General features: G+C 43.2%; 1 protein-coding gene across 1 annotated transcript in view; it reads left to right on the top strand.

Moving 5' to 3' along the window:
* IRAK3 (interleukin 1 receptor associated kinase 3) overlaps positions 1-19,498 on the top strand; it is a 57,040-nt gene extending 37,542 nt beyond the window's left edge. Inside the window, exons 9-12 of the mRNA XM_018047978.1 lie at positions 14,387-14,585; positions 15,820-15,882; positions 15,977-16,141; positions 18,539-19,498. Of these exons, the coding sequence (XP_017903467.1) occupies positions 14,387-14,585; positions 15,820-15,882; positions 15,977-16,141; positions 18,539-19,066 (955 nt within the window). The 3' untranslated portion in view covers positions 19,067-19,498. The remainder of the gene's footprint in view (positions 1-14,386; positions 14,586-15,819; positions 15,883-15,976; positions 16,142-18,538) is intronic.

The raw sequence follows: 21,174 nt of genomic DNA, 5'->3' as shown, positions 1-21,174 counted from the left end.
GGTAATTCATCAACTACCAGTGACTTTATAGAATCAACATAAAATTGGTGCACCCTCAGGGGACCTGGGACACAGATGGATAGTGAAAGTCTCAGAAGTCAGTGGAATCAACCACTGAGGTTGGTTCTGGCGGGCCAAGGTGGCCACCTGCAAACTAAAACAATCCCTCTTCTACCCAGCTCGTAGCCCGCTCAGCACTATGAAAGTGAGAAGTGAAGTCACTTAGTCGTGTCCAACTCTTTGCGACCCCATGGACACTAGGCTCCTCCGTCCATGGGATTTTCTAGGCAAGAGTACTGGAGTGGGTTGCCGTTTCCTTCTCCAGGGAACTTCCCGACCCAGGGATCGGACCCAGGTCTCCCACATTATAGACAGATGCTTTCCATCTGAGCCACCACTTGATCTTAGCCAAAAAGCCAAGAAGCTCAGCACTATAGGTGCACAAATATATGTTCAAACTGAGTTGCTGTTGTTCAGTCATCAAGTCATGCCCAGCTCTTTGTGACCCCACGGACTGCAGCATGCCAGGCTTCTCTGTCCTTCTTCAGTTCAGTTTAGTTCAGTCACTCAGTCGTGTCCGACTCTGCAGTTCCATGAATTGCAGCACGTCAGGCCTCCCTGTTTATCACCAACTCCTGGAGTTCACTCAAACTCATCTTGCAAAGATCACCCAGAACTGATCTCCTTTAGAATGAACTGGTTGGATCTCCTTGCAGTCCAAGGGACTCTCAAGAGTCTTCTCCAACACCACAGTTTAAAAGCATCAATTCTTCGGCGCTCAGCTTTCTTCACAGTCCAACTCTCACATCCATACATGACTACTGGAAAAACCATAGCCTTGACTAGACCGACCTTTGTTGACAAATAATGTCTCTGCTTTTTAATATAATATCTAGGTTGGTCATAACTTTTCTTCCAAGGAGTAAGCGTCTTTTAATTTCATGGCTGCAATCACCATCTGCAGTGATTTTGGAGCCCCCCAAAATAAAGTCTGACGCTGTTTCCACTATTTCCCCATTTATTTCCCATGAAGTGATGGGACCGGATGCCATGATCTTCGTTTTCTGAATGTTGAGCTTTAAGCCAACTTTTTCACTCTCCTCTTTCACTTTCATCAAGAGGCTTTTTAGTTCCTCTTCACTTTCTGGCATAAGGGTAGTGTCATCTGCATATCTGAGGTGACTGGTATTTCTCCCTGCAATCTTGATTCCAGCTTGTGCTTCTTCCAGCCCAGCGTTTCTCATGATGTACTCTGCATAGAAGTTAAATAAGCAGGGTGACAATACACAGCCTTGACATACTCCTTTTCCTACTTGGAACCAGTCTGTTGTTCCATGTCCAGTTCTAACTGTTGCTTCCTGACCTGCATACAGGTTTCTCTTACTGGGTAGGTAAATAAATAAGTGGAGTTTCTTCTTTTGTTTTAATTTCTTCGTTTGGTGCTTGATGGGAGAAGGAGAGAGGGAAGTCCACCGATGGGAGCCCAAGGGAACACTGGGGTGAAGGGCGCGGATTCAAGCTCTGCCTGAGTCACAGGGCTTCCCCAGGGACACTGGGGGGGAGAAGTGCATGCGCTCTTCCAGCGTCCCTCCCCCACTCTTAGGTCTAAGCACAGGCTGTGACCCCGGCTGCTGCTTTCTCAGGGTTGGCTAGTGTCTTCAGGCAGTTCCCGGGAAATAGGTGCAGTGGCAGAGAGGTGCCTGCAGGGGAGTTTTTTGAGTGCTCTCAGGAAGAATAAGAGTAAGAGAGGAAGACAGAATTGGAGACTTGGAGTTGCTGAGCTGGGGTATTGTATTTATAGAAGAGGCCAGGAAGATCCCCTGGAGGAGGGCATGGCAGCCCACTTCAGTATTTTTGCCTGGGAAATCCCCTGGATAGAGGAGCCTGGTGGGCTACAGTCCATGGTGTTGCAAAAGTCAGACACGACTGAGTGACTAAAGTCCATCACTACCAGAGGTCTTGGCCGATGCCGTGGGGACTGCTCAATCTCGGTTGGCCCTTCAAAGCTGTCCCTAGATGAGGCAAGGCACGGATTTTTGCACCCCTGTACCCTACCAGCCATGAGTGGGGCTGTACAGGGGGTGAGGCAACTCCCTTCTGCCGCTGGTGGTTCCCAGGTTGGGGCTTAGCTGGGAGCCATCAGCAGCCACCCCTCCCTCACAGGGGGTGTGTGCCTTCCTGGATCCTAAGGGAGGGTTGGGCCCATGGCCCTGCAGCCACTACAGTTCACAAGAGCTGGCTGGCTGGCGTTCTGCAAAACATCTCTAAATGATTTTCTTTCTTTTTTTTAATTAAATGTTTATTTTTACTTTATTTTACTTTACAATACTGTATTGGTTTTGCCATTCATTGACATGAATCCGCCACGGGTGTACATGGGTTCCCAATCCTGATTCCCCCCTCCCACCTCCCACCCCATATCATCTTTCTGGATCATCCCCGTGCACCAGCCCCAAGCATCCTGTATCCTGTATTGAACATAAGAAAAGTTAGGACCAACCTAGATAGCATATTCAAAAGCAGAGACAATACTTGGCCAACTAAGGTCCGTCTAGTCAAGACTATGGTTTTTCCAGTGGTCATGTATGGATGTGAGAGTTGGACTGTGAAGAAGGCTGAGTGCCGAAGAATTGATGCTTTTGAGCTGTGGTGTTGGAGAAGACTCTTGAGAGTCCCTTGGACTCCAAGGAGATCCAACCAGTCCATTCTGAAGGAGATCAGCCCTGGGATTTCTTTGGAAGGAATGATGCTGAAGCTGAAACTCCAGTACTCTGGCCACCTCATGCGAAGAGTTGACTCATTGGAAAAGACTCTGATGCTAGGAGGGATTGCGGGCAGGAGGAGAAGGGGATGACAGAGGATGAGATGGCTGGATGGCATCACTGACTCGATGGACATGAGTCTGAGTGAACTCCGGGAGTTGGTGATGGACAGGGAGGCCTGGCGTGCTGCAGTTCATTGGGTCGCAAAGAGTCGGACACGACTGAGCGACTGGACTGAGCTGAACTGATACATGCTTCAATGCCATTCTCCCACATCATCCCACCCTCTCCCTCTCCCTCAGAGTCCAAAAGTCCGTTCTATACACCTGTGTCTCTTTTGCTGTCTCGCATTTCTTCCCGTCCTTTCCTCTTGGTTCAGTATCCACAGTTGTTTAAATCAGACAGATCTGTTTTAAGAAGCCGACTTTTCACTTAAAAGTGTGATTCTGACCCAATTGCTTGCCTCTTTTAAGTCTCAGCTTGTTTCCCCTACAAATGCTAATGAAGGAGCCTGGCTGACTCAGTCAGTAGAGCATGAAACTCTTAATCTCAGGGTTGTGGGTTCGAGCCCCACATTGGGCAATCTCTTTTCTTGGGCTTCCCTGCTAGCTCAGTGGTAAAGAATCCTCCTTCAGTGCAGAGACTTAAGAGATCCAGGTTCGATCCCTGAGTTGGGAAGATCCCCTGGAGATGGGCATAGCCACTCACTCCAGTATTCTTGCCAGGAGAATTCCACGGACAGAGGAGCCTGGTGGGCTATAGTCCAGAGGGTCACAAAGAGTCAAACATGACTGAACACAGGAGCTTCTACCTCTTAAGGTTAAGTGGCATAAAGTATACATGGTGCTTAGCAAAGAGGATGCACTCACTAAATGCTAGCTAGTTCCTGTGACAGTAGTCAGGAAGTGGTAGGAGTAGCAGAGGCTGAGATGTGATGGCCAGCCAGCTTTTTTACTTCTCACTCTTTTACTTCTTGTCTTAGTCCATTTGGACTGCTCTGACAGAAATACTATAAACTGAGTGGCTTATAAGCGTTACATGTTTGTTTCTCACAGCTCCAGAGGCTGGGAAGTCCAAGACCATGGCACTGGCCAATTCTCTCTCCCAGGCAAGCTCCCTTTCTGGTTCACAGGTGCTATCTTTTCTCTGGTGGAAGGTGTGAGGGGTCACTCTGGAGTCTCTTATGAGAGCACTAATCCCATCCATGAGCGGAGCCCTTATGCCCTAATCACCTTCCAAAGGCCCAACATCCTAACCCCATTACAATGGGAGTTAGGATTTCAATATATGAATTTCGGGGGACACAAGCTGGAATCAAGATTGCCTGGAGAAACATCAACAACCTCAGATATGCAGATGATACCACTCTAATGCCAGAAAGCAAAGAGGAACTAAAGACCTCTTGATGAGGGTGAAAGAGGAGGGTGAAAAAGCTGGCTTAAAACCCAACATTAAAAAAACTAAGATCATGACATCTGGTCCCATCACTTCATGGCAAATAGATGGGGAAACAATGGAAACAGTGAGAGACTTTATTTTCTTGGGGTCCAGAATCACTGCAGATGGTGTCTGCAGTCGTGAAATTAAAAGATGCTTACTTCTTGGAAGGAAAGTTATGACAAACCTAGACAGTGTAATGAAAAGCAAAGACATCACTTTGCCAACAAAAGTCCATATGGTCAAAGCTATGGTCTTTCCAGTAGTTATGTATAGATGTGAGAGTTTGACTATAAAGAAGGCTGAGCACCGAAGAATCGATGCTCTTGTACTGTGGTGTTGGAGAAGACTCTTGAGAGTCCCTTGAACTGCAAGGAGATCAAACTAGTCAATCCTAAAGGACATTGACCCTGAATATTGATTGGAAGGACTGATGGTGAAGCTGATGCTTCAATACTTTGACCACCTGATACAAAGAGCCTACTCATTAGAAAAGACCCTGATGCTGGGGAAGATTGAAGGCAGAAGCAGAGGGCAACAGAGGATGCAATGGTTGGATGGCATCACCGATTCAATGGACATGAACTTGGGCAAACTCCGGTTGATGGTGAGGGACAGGGAGGCCTGGCATGCTGCAGTTCATGGGGTTGCAAAGAGTTGGACATGACTTGGCGACTGAATAACAACAAGCATTCAGCCCATAGCACTTACCTCTATCATCAATTTATTGTGTTTGAAAAGTGGAACCACAAACTAGCTCTATTTTAATAAAAATCATTTCTGTATTAGCATATGTTTATCAAACAGTTTGAAAATCACCTTCCTTTTAGTTCACAAGTATTTATGGAACATCTGCCATGTGCAAAGCATTGAGTTACACCGCAGTGGGGGAAAACATTGATAATCATAGTCTTGAACTGGAAGCTTCAACCTGGTGATCAGATAAGATAATAAAAACACAGAGAATATAATACATGGTACGACACTAAATATGCCCAATATGTGTTTGGTCTGAGAAGGTTAATTCTAATTAGATAGTTCTAAGCCAGCTCTTATGACAGTGGGTTGGTTGAAGGAAGGGACAATATTCCTGGTGGAAGGCAGTAATTTGTTCAGGGGACCAGAGTGAAGAATTGCAGGGTATATAATGAAAGCAAGAAGGGTTGGTTGGAGAAAAGAGGAAGAGATTGGAGAATAAGGAAAGAGTGGATAAAAATAAGGAAGTGATGGGCTGAGGGTTGGATGATACTTTGAACACTTACTAGGTGGACAACATGGGTTTGATAAGCCAGGCTCTTACAATGGACTCTGAGGCTTCTTCTCTCTGGGATCTAAATGGGAACAGAAAGTTTCTGGAGTTTCTTAGGTGGTATCACAGTTTAAAAGGAGGCTGTTTCTTCCAGAATAGTATCTCAGATATTTGTCTAGATGTGCCAAGCTATGTGTGTGTGTGTGTGTGTGTGTGTGTGTGTGCGCGCGCGCACACGCGCGCACTCAGTCATTTCAGTTGTGTCTCTTTATGACCCTGTGGACAGTAACCCACCTGGCTCTTCTGTCCATGGGATTTTTCCCTGCAAGAATACTGGAATGAGTTGCCATGCCCTCCTCCAGGGCCTCTTCCCCACCCAGAGACTGAACCCACGTCCCCTGCATTGCTGGCAGATACTTTACCACTGAGCCACCAGGGAAGCCGTGCCAAGCTATAATATCACTTAAATAACACTGTTAGACAGAATGCCTACCAGGTAATATAGATATGAGTACCAAAAGAGATCTGATCAGAGAAGGGGAGAATTTCATGGATGGGCAGGATTTGAACTGGAAATGTAGCTGGCAGTGTATTTTATTTTATTTTTTTGTTGGTAAAGGGGCTGATGCTGATTGTTTCCTTTCTGGGTTTTCCAAAGGGTTCGAGGACTCAACATAACCATCTTTAGATTACACCCACCCAGGCATGTGTCAAGGTGTGGAATGTGGAGGCTATGGGCACTGATGTGAGAACTGTGGTTTCACAAAGGCTCGTCAGTATGTCCCTCTCTGTTCCAGGGCCAGTCAGCCCCCTCCACAGCCTCTGAACTCTAGGCCTTTCTGCCGAGCCTGCCAGGGAAGATGTTAATGAGTGCCAACTATAACAGTTGACTTTCCCTCTTTTCTTTGGTGATGTGTACACCTGTTCTTTAGAAACTGGAATGAGACCAGCTCATTTCATTCAGGGCACTGAACATCTGTCAGATGGTAATGCATTCAGTTCCCAGCAGTCTTGGCCAAACGTGAATTGGCTGAGCTGGATGACCTTCCTGAATTTCTTAAATGAATCCTTCACTTGGCTCTAATCTTGGGCCTCCCTGATTCTCAGTCCCTCTGTGTATAGCCATGTGCTTTCAGGAAGGTCTGAAATCCCTGCTTTTCTGACTTCATCATATTCATTTTCTCATTCTTTGCAAGGAAAGGCAGCTTCTAGGACAGATGTCATTTTCTTGTACAGCCTACTGGCTCAACAAAGGACATCTCAAACTGTGTTAAACAGTGACCTTTTCTGTGGGTAAGTCTGGGCTCTGTTTTTGTTGAAGTGAGACATGGAAAATATTGTTACCTTTGTTTTCTTTTCTGTATTTGGGCCTCAGACCAATGAGTCACAGAAGAGTTACCATACATCATTTGACATTTTAAACATTGCTTTTAATCATAAGAAGTAACATACAGTATATATAAAGTGACAGTAAGTGAAAAAAGACACATTGAAATAGTAAACAATATACAATTATAACTTTGTAAAATTACAAATTCAGGAATTAAAAGAAAGTGAAACAGACCAAAATATAAATAAAACTTCATTAGATGGAGAGACTGTGGCTTTTCATTTAATGGCTTAGTTTTTTTTTTTTTTTACTTCTATTTGATGTTAAATTCTTATTTAAGGATTACATCTTCTTTTATAATAAAAATAAAATTTATTAGGGAAAAAAATAACTTAGCATCAGACCTTTTTATATCAAACCGGGGAATCAGAAATTTCAAGGAGTCTTTAGTTAGTTAGTGGATAATATCCCAAAGTTTCATTTTAGTCACTCTATCTACAGAGAAGCTTGATAATCTCATACTTTGGTGGTTTTAAAAACAGTTTGAAAATGAAGATTGTAAGGAAGATCATCCTTCAGTAGCCTGGTGCCCAAGGTGTGAGCAGCACCTTTTGTCTGAGCAAAATGAAATGCCGTCACTGGGGATGACCTGGGAAGAGCACCAGAAATCTCTGTTCCCGCCCAGGTCCTGCCTCCCTCTCTTAGACCATGGTTTCCTCACTTGTGCATCAGAGCCAGCCGAGATCATCTCAAGTTGGACCTCTTCTTGATTTCAAATTCTGTACAACTACACCTGCTTGGTTTTGTCCCATGCTCTAAGCCTCACAAATCTAGGGGTTATTGCAGGAGAAGGATGTGACCCCATGTTTTTGTAAATCTTGACCAAGGCTTACTTACCCAGGCCAACTTGGAGCAAGGATGCACTCAGACAGGTTTCAGGAGGCACCTTGTGACACCTGCTCATCCTGGAGCAGGTCAGGCAAAGTCCTGACACACCCGTTCTCCAGAAACATACCCAGTCCTGCCCCTGTCCTGCCCCCTGTCCTGCCCCTGTCCTGCCCCCTGTCCTGCCCCCTGTCCTGCCCCCTGTCCTGCCCCTGTCCTGACCCAGTCCTGCCCCTGCCCTGCCCCTGCCCTGCCGCCTGTCCTGCCCCTGTCCTGACCCAGTCCTGCCCCTGTCCTGCCCCAGTCCTGCCCCTGTCCTGCCCCCTCTCCAGCAGCCACCCCAGTGACCTCATTGCTGCTCCCATCTCTTGTCACTGGTTGAGGGTGTGGCCTTCGGATTCTGCCAGATCTGAGTACAAAGGCCAGCTTTACCACTTTCCAGCTGTGTGATCTTGGGTAAATCAGTTCCTTGGGGCACAGTCTCCTTGTCTGGAACTGGAACCTCTGCTCTTCTTCCCAGGGCTGTGAGGATGAAATGAGCTCATTTCTGTGAAGCACAGCCCAGGAGTTGGCAGTAAGTATAGTTCCTCTCACCTAATGGAGACTCGGGTGTCTCATCTGACCTGTCCTTGGACCCTGGCACAGCACCTTGTTAGAGCTCTATTTGGATGCGGCTCTGATTGTCAGAACTTCCTCTGTATTAGACAGGAAGGGGTGGGCATTAGACCAGAAGGGGCGGGGTTAGGGTTAGGGTGAGTCTTCCAGTGACTCACCCATTTGCCATTGTTTTGGCACTAGAATTACCTACCTACAGCTAAAAGAAAGAAGAGAGAAAATTCACTTCATTTCTGCCTTATAATCAACAGGTTCTTAATCTTTTATGAGTAGCTGAATAAAAAGATGTGTTTTTTTGGTTAACTACAAGTTGAAAGTGCACTGAGCAGAGAGATAGGAGCACTAGGCTTTAGCATAAGCTATTTTGCATAGAATGGGTGATTTCAACCAGCTGGGCCTCATTTGCCTCATCTGAAAAAAAAAGCAATTGTGCTTATAGAAGCGATGACAAATCAGTTTTGTCTCACATTCCATCTTGGATTGGTTGGTAATGAGTTCCCATGGGCAGAGTTGAAAGGGAATCTGGGGTGGGTACTTTCTGAAGTCAATTAGTGATGTCTGCCAAGAATATGGGAGGATGTCTTGGCAGCGTTTGGGCCACATATTTGCCATATGCCGAGTGGTCCAAGGCTACGTATGGTTTCAGATTCTCTTCATTTACAAACTGATTATATCATCAGATGTTTATTTAGTATCTTCTATAGATTCAGCATTATGCATATGCAAACAGAAGCTGGCCTCTCTGGGAGTGCCACGTGAAAGAGTACAGGCTGTACAGTAGGAACTTGGAGAAAAGGGCCACTGGAATTCAGATTAGTGAAGACTTTCTGGAGGGAATTAATCAAGCTGCATAGAGGAATTGGATAACTAAGAGGGAGGGAAGTACTTTCCAGGTAAGGGGAACACAAAGAAAGCCCCCAGTACAGCAGTAACCACAGTCTACTTGGGGCTTCCAAGGAGGTGCTAGTGGTCAAGAACCTGCCTGCCTGCCATTGCAGGAGACCCTGGTTCAATTCCTGGGTTGAGAAGTTCCCCTGGAGAAAGGATAGCCTACCCACCCCAGTATTCTTGGGCTTCCCTGCTGGTGACTCAGACGGTAAAGAATCTGTCAGCAATGCAGGAGACCTGGGTTCGATCCCTGGGCTGGGAATAGGCAACCCCCTCAAGTATTCTTGCCTGGAGAATCCCCACGGACAGGAGCCTGGGGGACTACAGTCCATAGGGTCGCACAGAGTCAGACATGACTGAAGCAACTTAGCAAGCACATATGCATCCTGACCGCAGTGATAAGTGTTAGCACATTCCTTGTGACTGATAGGCTGCAGAGACGTATTAGGGAACTCAGTGAAAGCCAGAGGACTGAGTTTACACATCATTGGTGTTATCATTGGTTTGACAGAGAAGAAAGCTGAGATTTACAGAGGTTAGTAACCTGCCTCGGTCACATGTCGATAGATGGAGGAGAGGAGATGGGGTTCCATGCTTGTGTGGGTTGAACAGCATGCTCATATTAGGTCATTAAGCTGAGACTCCTGGGAGCATGTTGGTTTCAACAGCAGAGACAGGGAAATGGGGCAGAAGAGGAGAACGTAATTAGCATGTGCAAATTTGGAAACGTGGATGTTGGGCTTCTAGTGAAAACTGCTGCAGGCAGCAGACTTTGCAGGGGGTGGGGAGGTAAGGCTTGGTGGTCTGCATTTGGAATCTTCACCTTGTGCAAGCAGAGAGTAAATAGTCTTCGAAGGAAGACGCTATCAGGGACACAGCCACAGAACACCCAAGGAGGAAGCCAAGCCCACATTTCAAAGCTATTTTCAAGAAGTCTGCTGGCTTAGTTAGCCCAAAAATGTCTTAGTAACTTGAACTCTTCAAAAAGAGCATGTTATAAAAACAAAATTCATTTCCAGATGGTGGAATTTGAGGAGGAAAAGGATTTAAAGAAAAGAATCTTGAAGAGTTGAAGTCTTTATTCTTGGCAAAAGACACTCACATTTTTATTGGGGGAAACAAAGATGTTTTTGAATTACGGGATCACATAAAAGCATCTGAAAGCAGTAAACCTTCTTGTTATTTCCATCGTATCCCTCAGCGAGCTTAATTGTTTTCACATTTATGAACGATTTTAAATTGAAATGCGTTTTATCCCTGGCATTTTTCATCCCAGACATTCATTCTTGTTCATGTTGCCAAAGCGAGGTAATCTTGGGGAACATTTCTAATGTTTCCTACAAGATCATTTTGTCTTATGCTATGGCCGTGGGTCTCCTGCCAAGTGAAACAAACTCTCTTACTAGGGAGGTGGTCTCAGAAAAAAAGGAAGGAAGTGGCCATTTGCTTAAAAATGAATTTTTTTTAAAAGTGGAAATTGATCAGAGATGTATGGGCGTAGTAAGTGCATGGGGAATTTCCTTTGTGAGGGAATAGAAAGACTGAGTGGTTGGGAAGGGGATGGGGTACCGCAGAGGGACTCCTTCCTGTGACCATGTCACCCTTGCCAGAGGACCCAAGCTCCTGCCTTCACTCCCAAGGCCTGATGTGTGTGATGAGGCTGCTGGGCTCCAGCTCAGTGTTTAGCAGGGATAGAAAGCCTGCAGGGAATGCAAATGTTTATTTGGCTGGTGGTTTAAATAACCATCAGTCTCCTCCCTCTCCATTTTCCCCTACCCTGCAAGAAAACTACTTTTGTTTTTCAAAAACATTTTAGATATAGTAATTCTTTTCCTTAGTTTTTTTTTTCTATTTTCCTGCTAGTGCCTGCCTTCTTCTAAAATATCCATATATGTTCATTTTTTTTCTAAGGGATGCCAAAACAAATGTTACATAAATTAAAATTCCCCCTAGTAATTTTATTTACCGCTACTGTCTCTAAGCTCTAGTGTATACTTATATACATGGATACATACATGCCTGCACACATACATACCAAACAATATGTATATGTTTATCCCCATGGTCTTAAAATACCTGAGAATATTAGTTTAGTCAGGTTCTTCCAACACTTCTCTAGAACAATTTTGAAATAAAGCTGACGCATTGAAACTGATTAACCCAAGGATGTTCAGATCTTCAGGTTTATCCTGCAACCCCTGTACCTTTGTTACATCAAATTGATGTCTTTAAACTTCTAGAGTTACCCGGGCAGGTCCAGTGGTGTTTTCAGGTAGAGACGAGTATAGGATGGACAGTGGGCAGCCTGTATCCTTCAGAACAAATCTCAAGGCCCTCCCTGTGCATCCGGCACTCTTCTTAGGTTTTCTCATTTAACCCTCACAACAACCCTGTGATGTCTGCATTATCAGATCTTTTTACCTACAAGGAAAGCAAGGCTTAGGGAAGTTGCGCTAGTTTGATCAGAGATGAAATTTCACATTGAAAGGAGGTTTACCCCTTCTTGACTAAGCCTTTACTCAAGAGAGCCTAGGACTTATTAGGTACCGATAAAGCAAAAACAAGCCATAATACTAAGTGCTGCCTAGGTCAATGAGAAAGATCGAGAAGGCTGTTTATGCCAAAAGGGGAGTAAGGGTTTCAGTTTTGTGTCATTTATGCTGGATATACTGCATGCTGATGTTGGCGCGGGGAGGATGTGTATGCTTTTTCCCAGTAATCTGCAGGTTTATATACAGAAACTGTCTTGCTACATCTGGTGAGGGAAGGCAAGATATCTGGTGAGGGGTGTCTTAGTGCTTCAAACAGCAGGGACACAGACAGCAAGCTGTCCTATTGCCTCAGGCTGTCATTTAGAACCCAGTGGGGTGCTCTTTATCTCCGAACCCAATTAAGTGAAGTCTGGACTTTTCTGGAGTATTGCAAAGTACTCAGGGACTGGGCTACTAAGCACCAATAACTCTTCCTAAAATTAAAAATATATATCTTTAAAAACCAGTCATGCGCTTACATGTCAAACATAAAATTTGCACTTAGATTCAGATCCTGCATTATAATCTAGGTGTATCATCTTGCTTTATATTTAAGGCCCAAGAACTTCAGCTTTAAATTAGGAGACAAATGTAAGCAAAGAAAGCAATTCTCATAACTTTGGAAGGGCTTAGGTACCCAAAAAGAATTGTCCTAGAGACCCCTAGCTACAGAGAGATGAACTAACATCCCCAGATTCAGAATACAAACTCACCACTTAGTGTGACTTTTCCCATCACCTTACTGAACCATGACTAGTCCTTCTGCCAGAAGAATTCTCTAGAGAGCTGATGGTCTCTCTGCTACAGAAAGTAGCTTGTGGGAAAGACTAAAAGAAATAGGTTGTAGAAACACTAAGTCGAAGGTGTGGGCCATTGGGTGTTTCTTACCTGTTCCCTGGTGGCTCAGATGGTAAAGAATCCACCAGCAGTGCAGGAGACCTGGCTCGATCCCTGGGTTGGGAAGATCCCCTGGAGGAGGGCATGACAACCCACTTCAGTATTCTTGCCTGGAGAATCCCCATGGACAGAGGAGCCTAGCAGGCTACAGCCCATTGGGATTGCAAAGAGTTGGACATGACTCAGGGGCTGCCGTCTCTGGGGTCACACAGAGTCAGACACGACTGAAGCGACTTAGCAGCAGCAGCAGCAGCAGCAGCAGCAGCAGTGACTAAGCATAGCCTGCACAGCACCTGTTTGTTACATTATATTGTTACATGATTTTAGTTACTTTATGTTGTCTTTATTTTGTTAGTCTGTTTTTACTCCTATAGAAAGAATGTATTCAGTTGACCTGCAAGGTAGCTGAAGGCACTTTATGTCTGAATATTCTATTTGGGGTTGAAGCAGGAGAAAGAGTTTGAGTAGAATTGATTGTTGAAGGGCCTTTTGGAATTCCCACTTTCCTAAAACAGAACATCCTTCTTCCTCAGCTGCCATTAACCTTTATTTAGAACAGAGTAAATCACTGAACTTAAAATTTGTGTTATACACTAAAGTCTGCTGGTAAACAACTTGTCTTTTCACCAAATACCATTATTCAAAGTGTGAATGCAGTGCCCTGGAACAATTTCGCATTCTTATTGATGGCCTTTCACTGACCCAAAGTCATCTGTGGGTTTTATTGTGTAACATGCTGTGGTTACTCAGCACCCCTCTGCCTAACCCTTAACAGAAGTATGAGTCACCAGCTGCTGCAAACTTCCCCAGTTTTTCTGAGGATCAAATAAATGGATTAGATTATGAGTATTGTTGCTGCTTCTTTCCCCTTTTGTACTTGGAAAAGACCTGTTCTTTACAGATTCTAAGTGTTTCACAAATTCAGCTTTTTGCATTCTCTTTTAAGTTATGGTTTAAGTTAAGTTTAGGTTCTTTAAAGCGCAGATGGAAGAAGAAGGGAGGATGAGATGCTTGACATTAAAAATCTGGCACTCAGATCTTTGCATTCCTCCTCTTATTGCTGAAATAAAATGGGGGGCAGTGGTAAGGCAAGGGGTACAGAAGAGAGCCAGACTCTCAGAGTGGCAGAAGCTGGAGGGGTAGAAGCTTGGGTCCTGATAATGAGAGTTAGTGAACCTCTCTGCCCACCTTACCTCCTGGCACATGTGGCAGACTCCTACTTTAGGTACCCAGTGATCAGGGCATCTCCAGAAGCCCCAGCTTTGATCTGAATAAGTGAAGTGTACATCTGGGGAAGAAGTCATTAAGAACTACACGTTTGTTCTAATCTAGAGCTAGAGCAAAGATAGGATCTGGCTCTAATGCATTGGCTTAGTGGTTCTAAGCCAACCATTCCACAGCACAGCCCTGTGCATATCAGATACTTAATTACTATCTGATTAAAACTCATTCAATGTTCTTATTACATGTAAGTAGAACACAAGGAAAGCTGCTTTGGTTAACTTTAGTTTCTCCTATTGACAAAACATCAACTTCATCCACCAACTCCATATATAGACCTGTAAATTTGAAATAACTGCTGTCCCTAGGTCAGGTTTTTGTTTTAGGTTTTATATAATGCTTGGATTTATATTTTGAGAAAAAAATGAGAAAATCTCCTCTAAAAAGTTCATGGAAAGTAATGTATGACTATTTGGAATTGATCAAATATGAAAGCAAGCTTGTCCTGTTGTTTTCCACCAGAATACCTTTATGATGTTTTTGTCTTGTTTGCCTACAATCACAATTTCAGTGCAAACATACTTCTGGATGATCAGTTTCAACCCAAACTAACTGATTTTGCCATGGCGCACTTCCGACCTCACCTAGAACCTCAAAGCTCTGCCATAAGCATGACCAGCAGCAGCAGTAAGCATGTGTGGTACATGCCAGAAGAGTATATCAGACAAGGCAAACTCTCCATTAAAACAGACATCTACAGCTTTGGAATTGTAAGTACCAACTACCAGTTAATGAAGGAGAAGAGTTTATCACCAAGAATGCTCTAAATTCTAAGAACTGTTTTAAAGACTTTAACTTTTAGACCTCTTGATTTCCTGTTACTCATTGTCTTCTATCACTACATTAATTTTATGTAATCAAACAGTAAAACACAAAGTGATTAATTAGAATGAACTATATTCAGTACTGAGGTTAACTGAAAAAAGATACATGTACCCAGGGTTCATCACAGCACTGTTTACAATAGCTAGGACATGTAAGCAACCTAGGTGTCCGTTGACAAATGAATGGATAAAGATGTGGTACATACGGAGTGTTAGTGTAATGGAATATTACTCAGCAGTAAAAAAGAATATATTTGAGTCAGTTCTAATGAGGTGGATGAACCTAGAGCCTATTATACAGAGTGAAGTAAGTCAGAAAGAGAAAAACAAACATATATTAATGCATATATATGAAATCTAGAAAGATGGTTCTAATAAACCTATTTGCAAGGCAGCGAAGGAGATACAGACATAGAGAACAGACTTTTGGACACAGTGGGGGAAGGAAGGATGGGATGATTTAAAAGAATAACATTGAAACATACATATTACCATATGTAAAATAGGTGTGTGTGTGTGTGTGTGTGTGTGTGTTGATCACTCAGTCGTGTCCGACTATTTATGACCCCATGGACTGTAGCCTGCCAGGCTCCTCTGTCCATAGAATTCTCCAGGCAAGAATACTGGAATGGGTTGCCATTCCCCTTTCCAGGATGCAAAATAGCCAGTGGGAATTTGCAGTATGACTCAGGGAACACAAATCCAATGCTCTGTGACAACCTAGAGGTGGGATGGGGTGGGAGGTGGGAGGGGGGTTCAAGAGGGAGAGGGCTTATGTGTATCTGATTCATATTGATACATGGCAGAAACCAACACAATATTGTAATTATCCCTCAATTAAAATTTTTTAAAAAGAGCCACAACTAATTACAAGTATGGCTCAGATGGTAAAGCATCTGCCTACAATGCGGGAGACCTGGGTTCAATCCTTGGGTCGGGAGGATCTGGAGAAGGAGATGGCAACCCACTCCAGTATTCTTGCCTGGAAAATCCCATGGACGGAGGAGCCTGTAGTCTATAGGACTGAGCAACTTCACTTTTTATAATATTTATAATACTATAATAATTATTGTGTATATTATTAATATTATGTAGCTGACTTTCTATATATTCCTTGTAGGTAATAATGGAAGTTCTGACAGGTTGTAAAGTGGTGTTAGATGAGCCAAAGCATATCCAGCTGGTAAGAGTTGTCTCCACCTCTGCCCCAACCTCTTGGTCACTTTTCTGATCGATTCTGAGTTCTAAATGATGAGCTTGTCTTCTTTTCTTCCTAGCGGGATCTTCTTATAGAACTGATGGAGAAAAGAGGCCTCGATTCATGTATCTCCTTTCTAGATAAGAAAGTGCCTCCCTGTCCACAGAATTTTTCCGCCAAGCTGTTCTCTTTGGCAGGCCAGTGTGCTGCAACGCGGGCGAAATTAAGACCATCGATGGATGAAGTGCGTATACATGTGATTTTGTTAAAAACAGTCTGTGGAACCATGGAAAATCTAAACTGGATAAACTGTGTATCTAAGTGATTATCAGTGTGACAACTGCAGCCTCCAACAGAGTCTTCTCGCCTAATAGACGGCTTTTCTAAATCAGAAAGTTTGGTACTCTGAGAAAGGGCGTCACTGGATAGAACCAGGGCAACCACAAAAAACTGATGAAAAGACATAAGTGAATAATTTGGAGAGAATAGTTTATTCAACATTCATTAAGAGATCTGGTCCAATAAAATGGGAATTCCCTGGTGGTTCAGTGGTTAGGACTCAGGCACATTCACTGCCAGGGCCTGGGTTCAGTCCCTGGTTGGGGAACTAAGATCCTACATGCCACATGGTGTGGCCAAATTTTTTTTAAAAACGCAGCATGTATTTCTCATTGATTTTTAAACTTACTCATCTACCCATCAATTTAATCATCTAGATATTTGTTTATAATAAACAAATATTTATTTAGTACCTGCTTTCATGTGCCAGACTTTGGACTAGGTGCTGGTGATGCAACAGTGATCAGATACTGAATTGCTGCTCTCAGCTCACAGTCCAAATGCAGAGTCAAGACTGATAAACATGGAATTTCGATGCAAGAAGATAGGCATCATGATAGATGAGAACACAGGCCAGTATGGGAGCATAGAGTCAGAATATGTCCCAGCAAGCAAGTTTCTTGATGGAGGTGATAACTGAGCTATAATCTGAAGAACAGGTTGGATTTAGGTGGCCTTAGGACGGAGGGATATTCTAGGCAGAGAGACTCTATGCCTGCAAAGGCTCCGAGGTGCAGTGGGTTCCATGGCACCAAGACTGCAGATAATCCTGCATCATGGAAGTACGATGACAGAGAGGGAAATGCTGGACTGTTTTAAAATAACAGGAGGTTCCAGGTGATCGAGGGACATGAATTCCATTCTAGGAATTTGGATTCCATCCTGAATCTGTTGTCGAGCCATGGAAAAGTTTTTAAACAAGGAGTTGACATAATCAGAATATAAAGACTATTGGCCTGGGAATCAGGAGAGCTGTGTTCTAGACCTGACACCACCAGTAAGAGCTATGTAACTAGCAGTTTTGAGCTCTGAATACATAGTGGAGAGAACATGAAATTGGGAGCCAGGAGACGTGGGGTTAAGCCACAGGTCTGCTCCTTACTGGCTTATGATAGTGATTTCCTTTTCTGAAAGGGACTCAGCCTTATCATCTATAAAGTGAGGATAATTATGTTTGTGTAGATTAAATGAGGTCATGTGTGTGAAAACACTTTGTAAATTATAAAGCTCTTTATATGTATTTTTAAAATTACATGTATGTGTGATGGTATGTTATTTTATATCAGGTTAATGGTTCTCAATTTAGCTGCACATCCAAATCAACTGGGAAGCTTTTAAAATACAGATTCCTGGGCCCCTATCTCCATACATTTTTTTCATGAGCATCTTTAGGTCGGTCTAAGAGAGATTTTTTAAGGTATTTTAAGAGAGCTTCCCTAGGTAGCTCTAGTATTTGAGAACTATGGATTGGGTTCACTCTTCCCTGACCCCTTCCAATCTTTCACATATTAAGGTTGAAATAAAAAATAATCAGAGATTTGTCCAAGGTCACAAAGTAGTTAGTGGCAATCTTGGCCTAAAGTCAGTTCTCCTCTTTTTAAAAAAATTTTTATTTATTTACTTGTTTATCATTTTCGGCTGCACTGGGTCTTCATTTCTGCCCTTGGACTTTCTCTAGTTTCAGCAAGCAGGGGCTACTCTCTAGTCGCGGTGCTTAGGTTTCTCACTGCAGTGGCTTCTCTTGTTGCAGAGCGTAGGCTCTAGAGTGTGCAGGCTTCAGTAGTTGTGGTACACAGGCTTAGTTGCCCCGCAACATGTTATATCTTCCTGGACCAGGCATCAAACCCGTTTTCCCTTCATTGGCCGGCAGACTCCTAACCACTGGACCAGCAAGACACTCCAGATCTCTTGATGTTGAATTCAGTTCAGTGGCTTTTCTGCTTTACTTCAAGTCACTTAATTTAGTTATTAACGTGAAGAATTTTAGCTAATCTTTAATTCCTTCTCATTTCAAATGCTGTAAAGACAATGTGTTAGTTGCTAAGTTGTGTCCGACTCTTTGCAACCCCATGGACTGTAGCCTCTATCTATGAGATTCTCCAGGCAAGAATACTGGAGTGGGTTGCCATTCCCTTCTCCAGGGGAATCTTCCCAACTTAGGGATAAAATCCAGGTCTCCCACATTAGTTAAACTTATATCATGAAAAAAAGAGAATATTCCTTAATAGGTAGACAGAAAAAAGGGTTAAAGGAGAGGTTATTGAGACTTCATTCAGTGTGTGTTTGTTTCTTGGTTATTCAGGTCCTAAATATTCTTGAAAGTACTCAAGCCAGCTTGTATTTTGCGGAAGATCCTCCCACATCCCTCAGGTCCTTCAGGAGTCCTTCTCCTCTGTTCTTTGATAATGTTCCAAGCATTCCAGTGGAAGACGATGAAAACCAGAATAATCCATCGCCGCCTCATGATCAAAGTTTGAGAAAAGATAGAATGACTCAGAAGACTCCCTTTGAATGCAGCCAGTCTGAGGTCACATTCCTGGGCTTTGACAAAAGGACGGGGAGTAGGGGGAATGAGGACTCTCCCAGTGGGTCTGGGTCTCCTTTTGAGGAAAGCTGGTCTCCAAAGTGTGCAACTCCATCCCTGGACTTGAGAGCTCCCGGTGTGCATACGGACCCTTCTGCAGAAGCTCCAGGCCATTCCTATAGGAGCAGGCCAGTGGAGACTAGCTGTTCCTCCGTATTTTCCTGGAATGAATGCGAACAGTACAAAAAGGCATCAGTTTCTGCCGAGGATAAAGAAGAAAGCAAGAACTGCTCAGGCACTGAGTAAGGTCTTATCTGCGGAAGCCACTGTCTTCATCAGTAGTGCTGGAGGATAAGGGATGATACATTTGGCTGATGCCCATCAACAGTGTGACCAATCCCATTCCATTCCTTCCCTTCCAACTTGTAGAACAGAGCAGCTTAAAAGTTTGTTTTAGTAGGATCATTGCCTCATGATCCATCCTGGGCTAAATTAAAACCATTCAGAATTACTTAAGATTGTGGACTATGACTTCAGACAAACAGAGCAGTCAAAACCTACTAGAAAGGATCTGGATTACAGTGTCTTCTCTGTCACATCCATGTGAGTCCTTAGAGCCTCCAGTCTGCTTCCAAGTACGTTCAGTTCAGTTGGATTCCATTGTTTTGGTTTAGCCTGCCTGCAGAGGTTGCAGGAAATGTCTAATTTGTAAATGTTAATGGAAATCTTTTTAAAGAATTGCCTTTTTGCTTATTTTGATTGAATCTTAGTATGTTTCTTTCATCCCTGTTAAGTCTGCATATATGAAAATGAACCAGTTTCACCCTTGGTCATTACATGCCCAAGATCTGTATTTCTGTATTTAAACTCTTAGTTTATTTCATATAATATACTTGTTGACTAGTATTATAATTTTTTACATACTTAGAGACTGTTATATCCTGAGTAGACGATGAAATTTTAATCAAATAATTCTTGTTCCTGAGAAACTGGCTGGTCATAAGGGCCTCAGTCAGCTTTTTGTTTGATTCCAACTCTATGCCTTTACTCCTAGTGTTTACCAGATCTCTCCCTTTTGAAATTCTAGCCAGTCTTCCAGGGCTCACCATAATTGCCTCCTACAGGAAGCTTTCCTAATCCTTCCAGCCAATATTACTTACTTTATCAGCATTTCTACAGCAATTTCTCTTTTTTTTTCCATTTTTAAAGATTTTTTTATTGAAGTATTGTTGATTTACAATGTTAGCTGTACAGAAAAGTGATTCAGTTATATATATATACATATATATAAAAGAATATATACATATTCTTTTTCATATTCTTTCCCACTGTGGTTTACTACAAGATATTGAATATGCTTCCCTGTGCCATACAGTAAGTGCGTGTGTGCTAAGTTGCTTCAGTCGTGTCTGACTCTTTGTGACCCTATGGACTGTAGCCGGCCAGGCTCCTCTGTCCATGGGATTCTCCAGGCAAGAATACTGGAGTGGGTTGCCATGCCCTCCTCCAGGGCTATATAGTAGGACCTTGTTGTTTATGTTTTATATATCATGGTTTGTATCTACTAATCCCAAACTCCTAAACCTCCTTTCCTGTTTAATAACGATAAGTTTGTTTTCTGTGTCTGCGAGTCTGTTTATATCTTGTAAATAAGTTTATTTGTATCATCTGTGACAATTTCTTTGCCTTTCTGTTTTACACCTGTCACTTTCTGAATCATATCAAAGTTACCTATGTTATCTTTTCTCTCTTACTAGATGATAAACTCCCTGTATTAGTTTCCTACTGCTATCACAACAGTAGGTTAGTGGGTTAAAACAACATGAATTAATTATTATACAGCTCTGGAGGTCAGAAGTCCTTGGCATTCCTTCTGGAGGATCTAGGGGAGAGTTCGTTCCTTTGCCTTTTCTAGCTTCAAAATGCTATTTGCATTCTTTGGTTCATGCCTTCTTCCTCCATCCTCAAAGCCAGTATATGTCAATCTTTAAATCTAGATCTGTCTTTCTGAGCTCTTCTTCATCACCTCTTCCTCTTACTTGGCCCTCCAAAAGATCCTTGTGATTGCATTGGGGCCACTCAGGTAATCCAGGAAAATCTCTATATCTTAAGATCCTTTGTTTAATCACACCTGCAGTGTCCCATTTCTCCTATAAAGTTGTGTGTTCAGGATTAGGATACGGACATCTTTGGGACCATTACTCTGTTTATCATACTCCCTGACTGTGTAGGGTCCATCTCTTCTGGGCCTAGCATGTTATCCTATACAGAGCAGGTGTTTCCTTATATGTTAAATTGAATGCCATTATCTCTGTGAACCCACATAATCAAAAATTCAGCTATAGTAAACATTCCTGAGTAAATTAACCAAGTAGGGATAATGAGTGTCTTTATGATGATGGACAGAAACACTC

Source organism: Capra hircus, chromosome 5, assembly GCF_001704415.2.
Source record: "Capra hircus breed San Clemente chromosome 5, ASM170441v1, whole genome shotgun sequence".
Classification (NCBI taxonomy): Eukaryota; Metazoa; Chordata; class Mammalia; order Artiodactyla; family Bovidae; genus Capra; species Capra hircus.
Note: the sequence above shows the minus strand (reverse complement) of the source record. Positions and strands in the feature narration are given on the sequence as shown.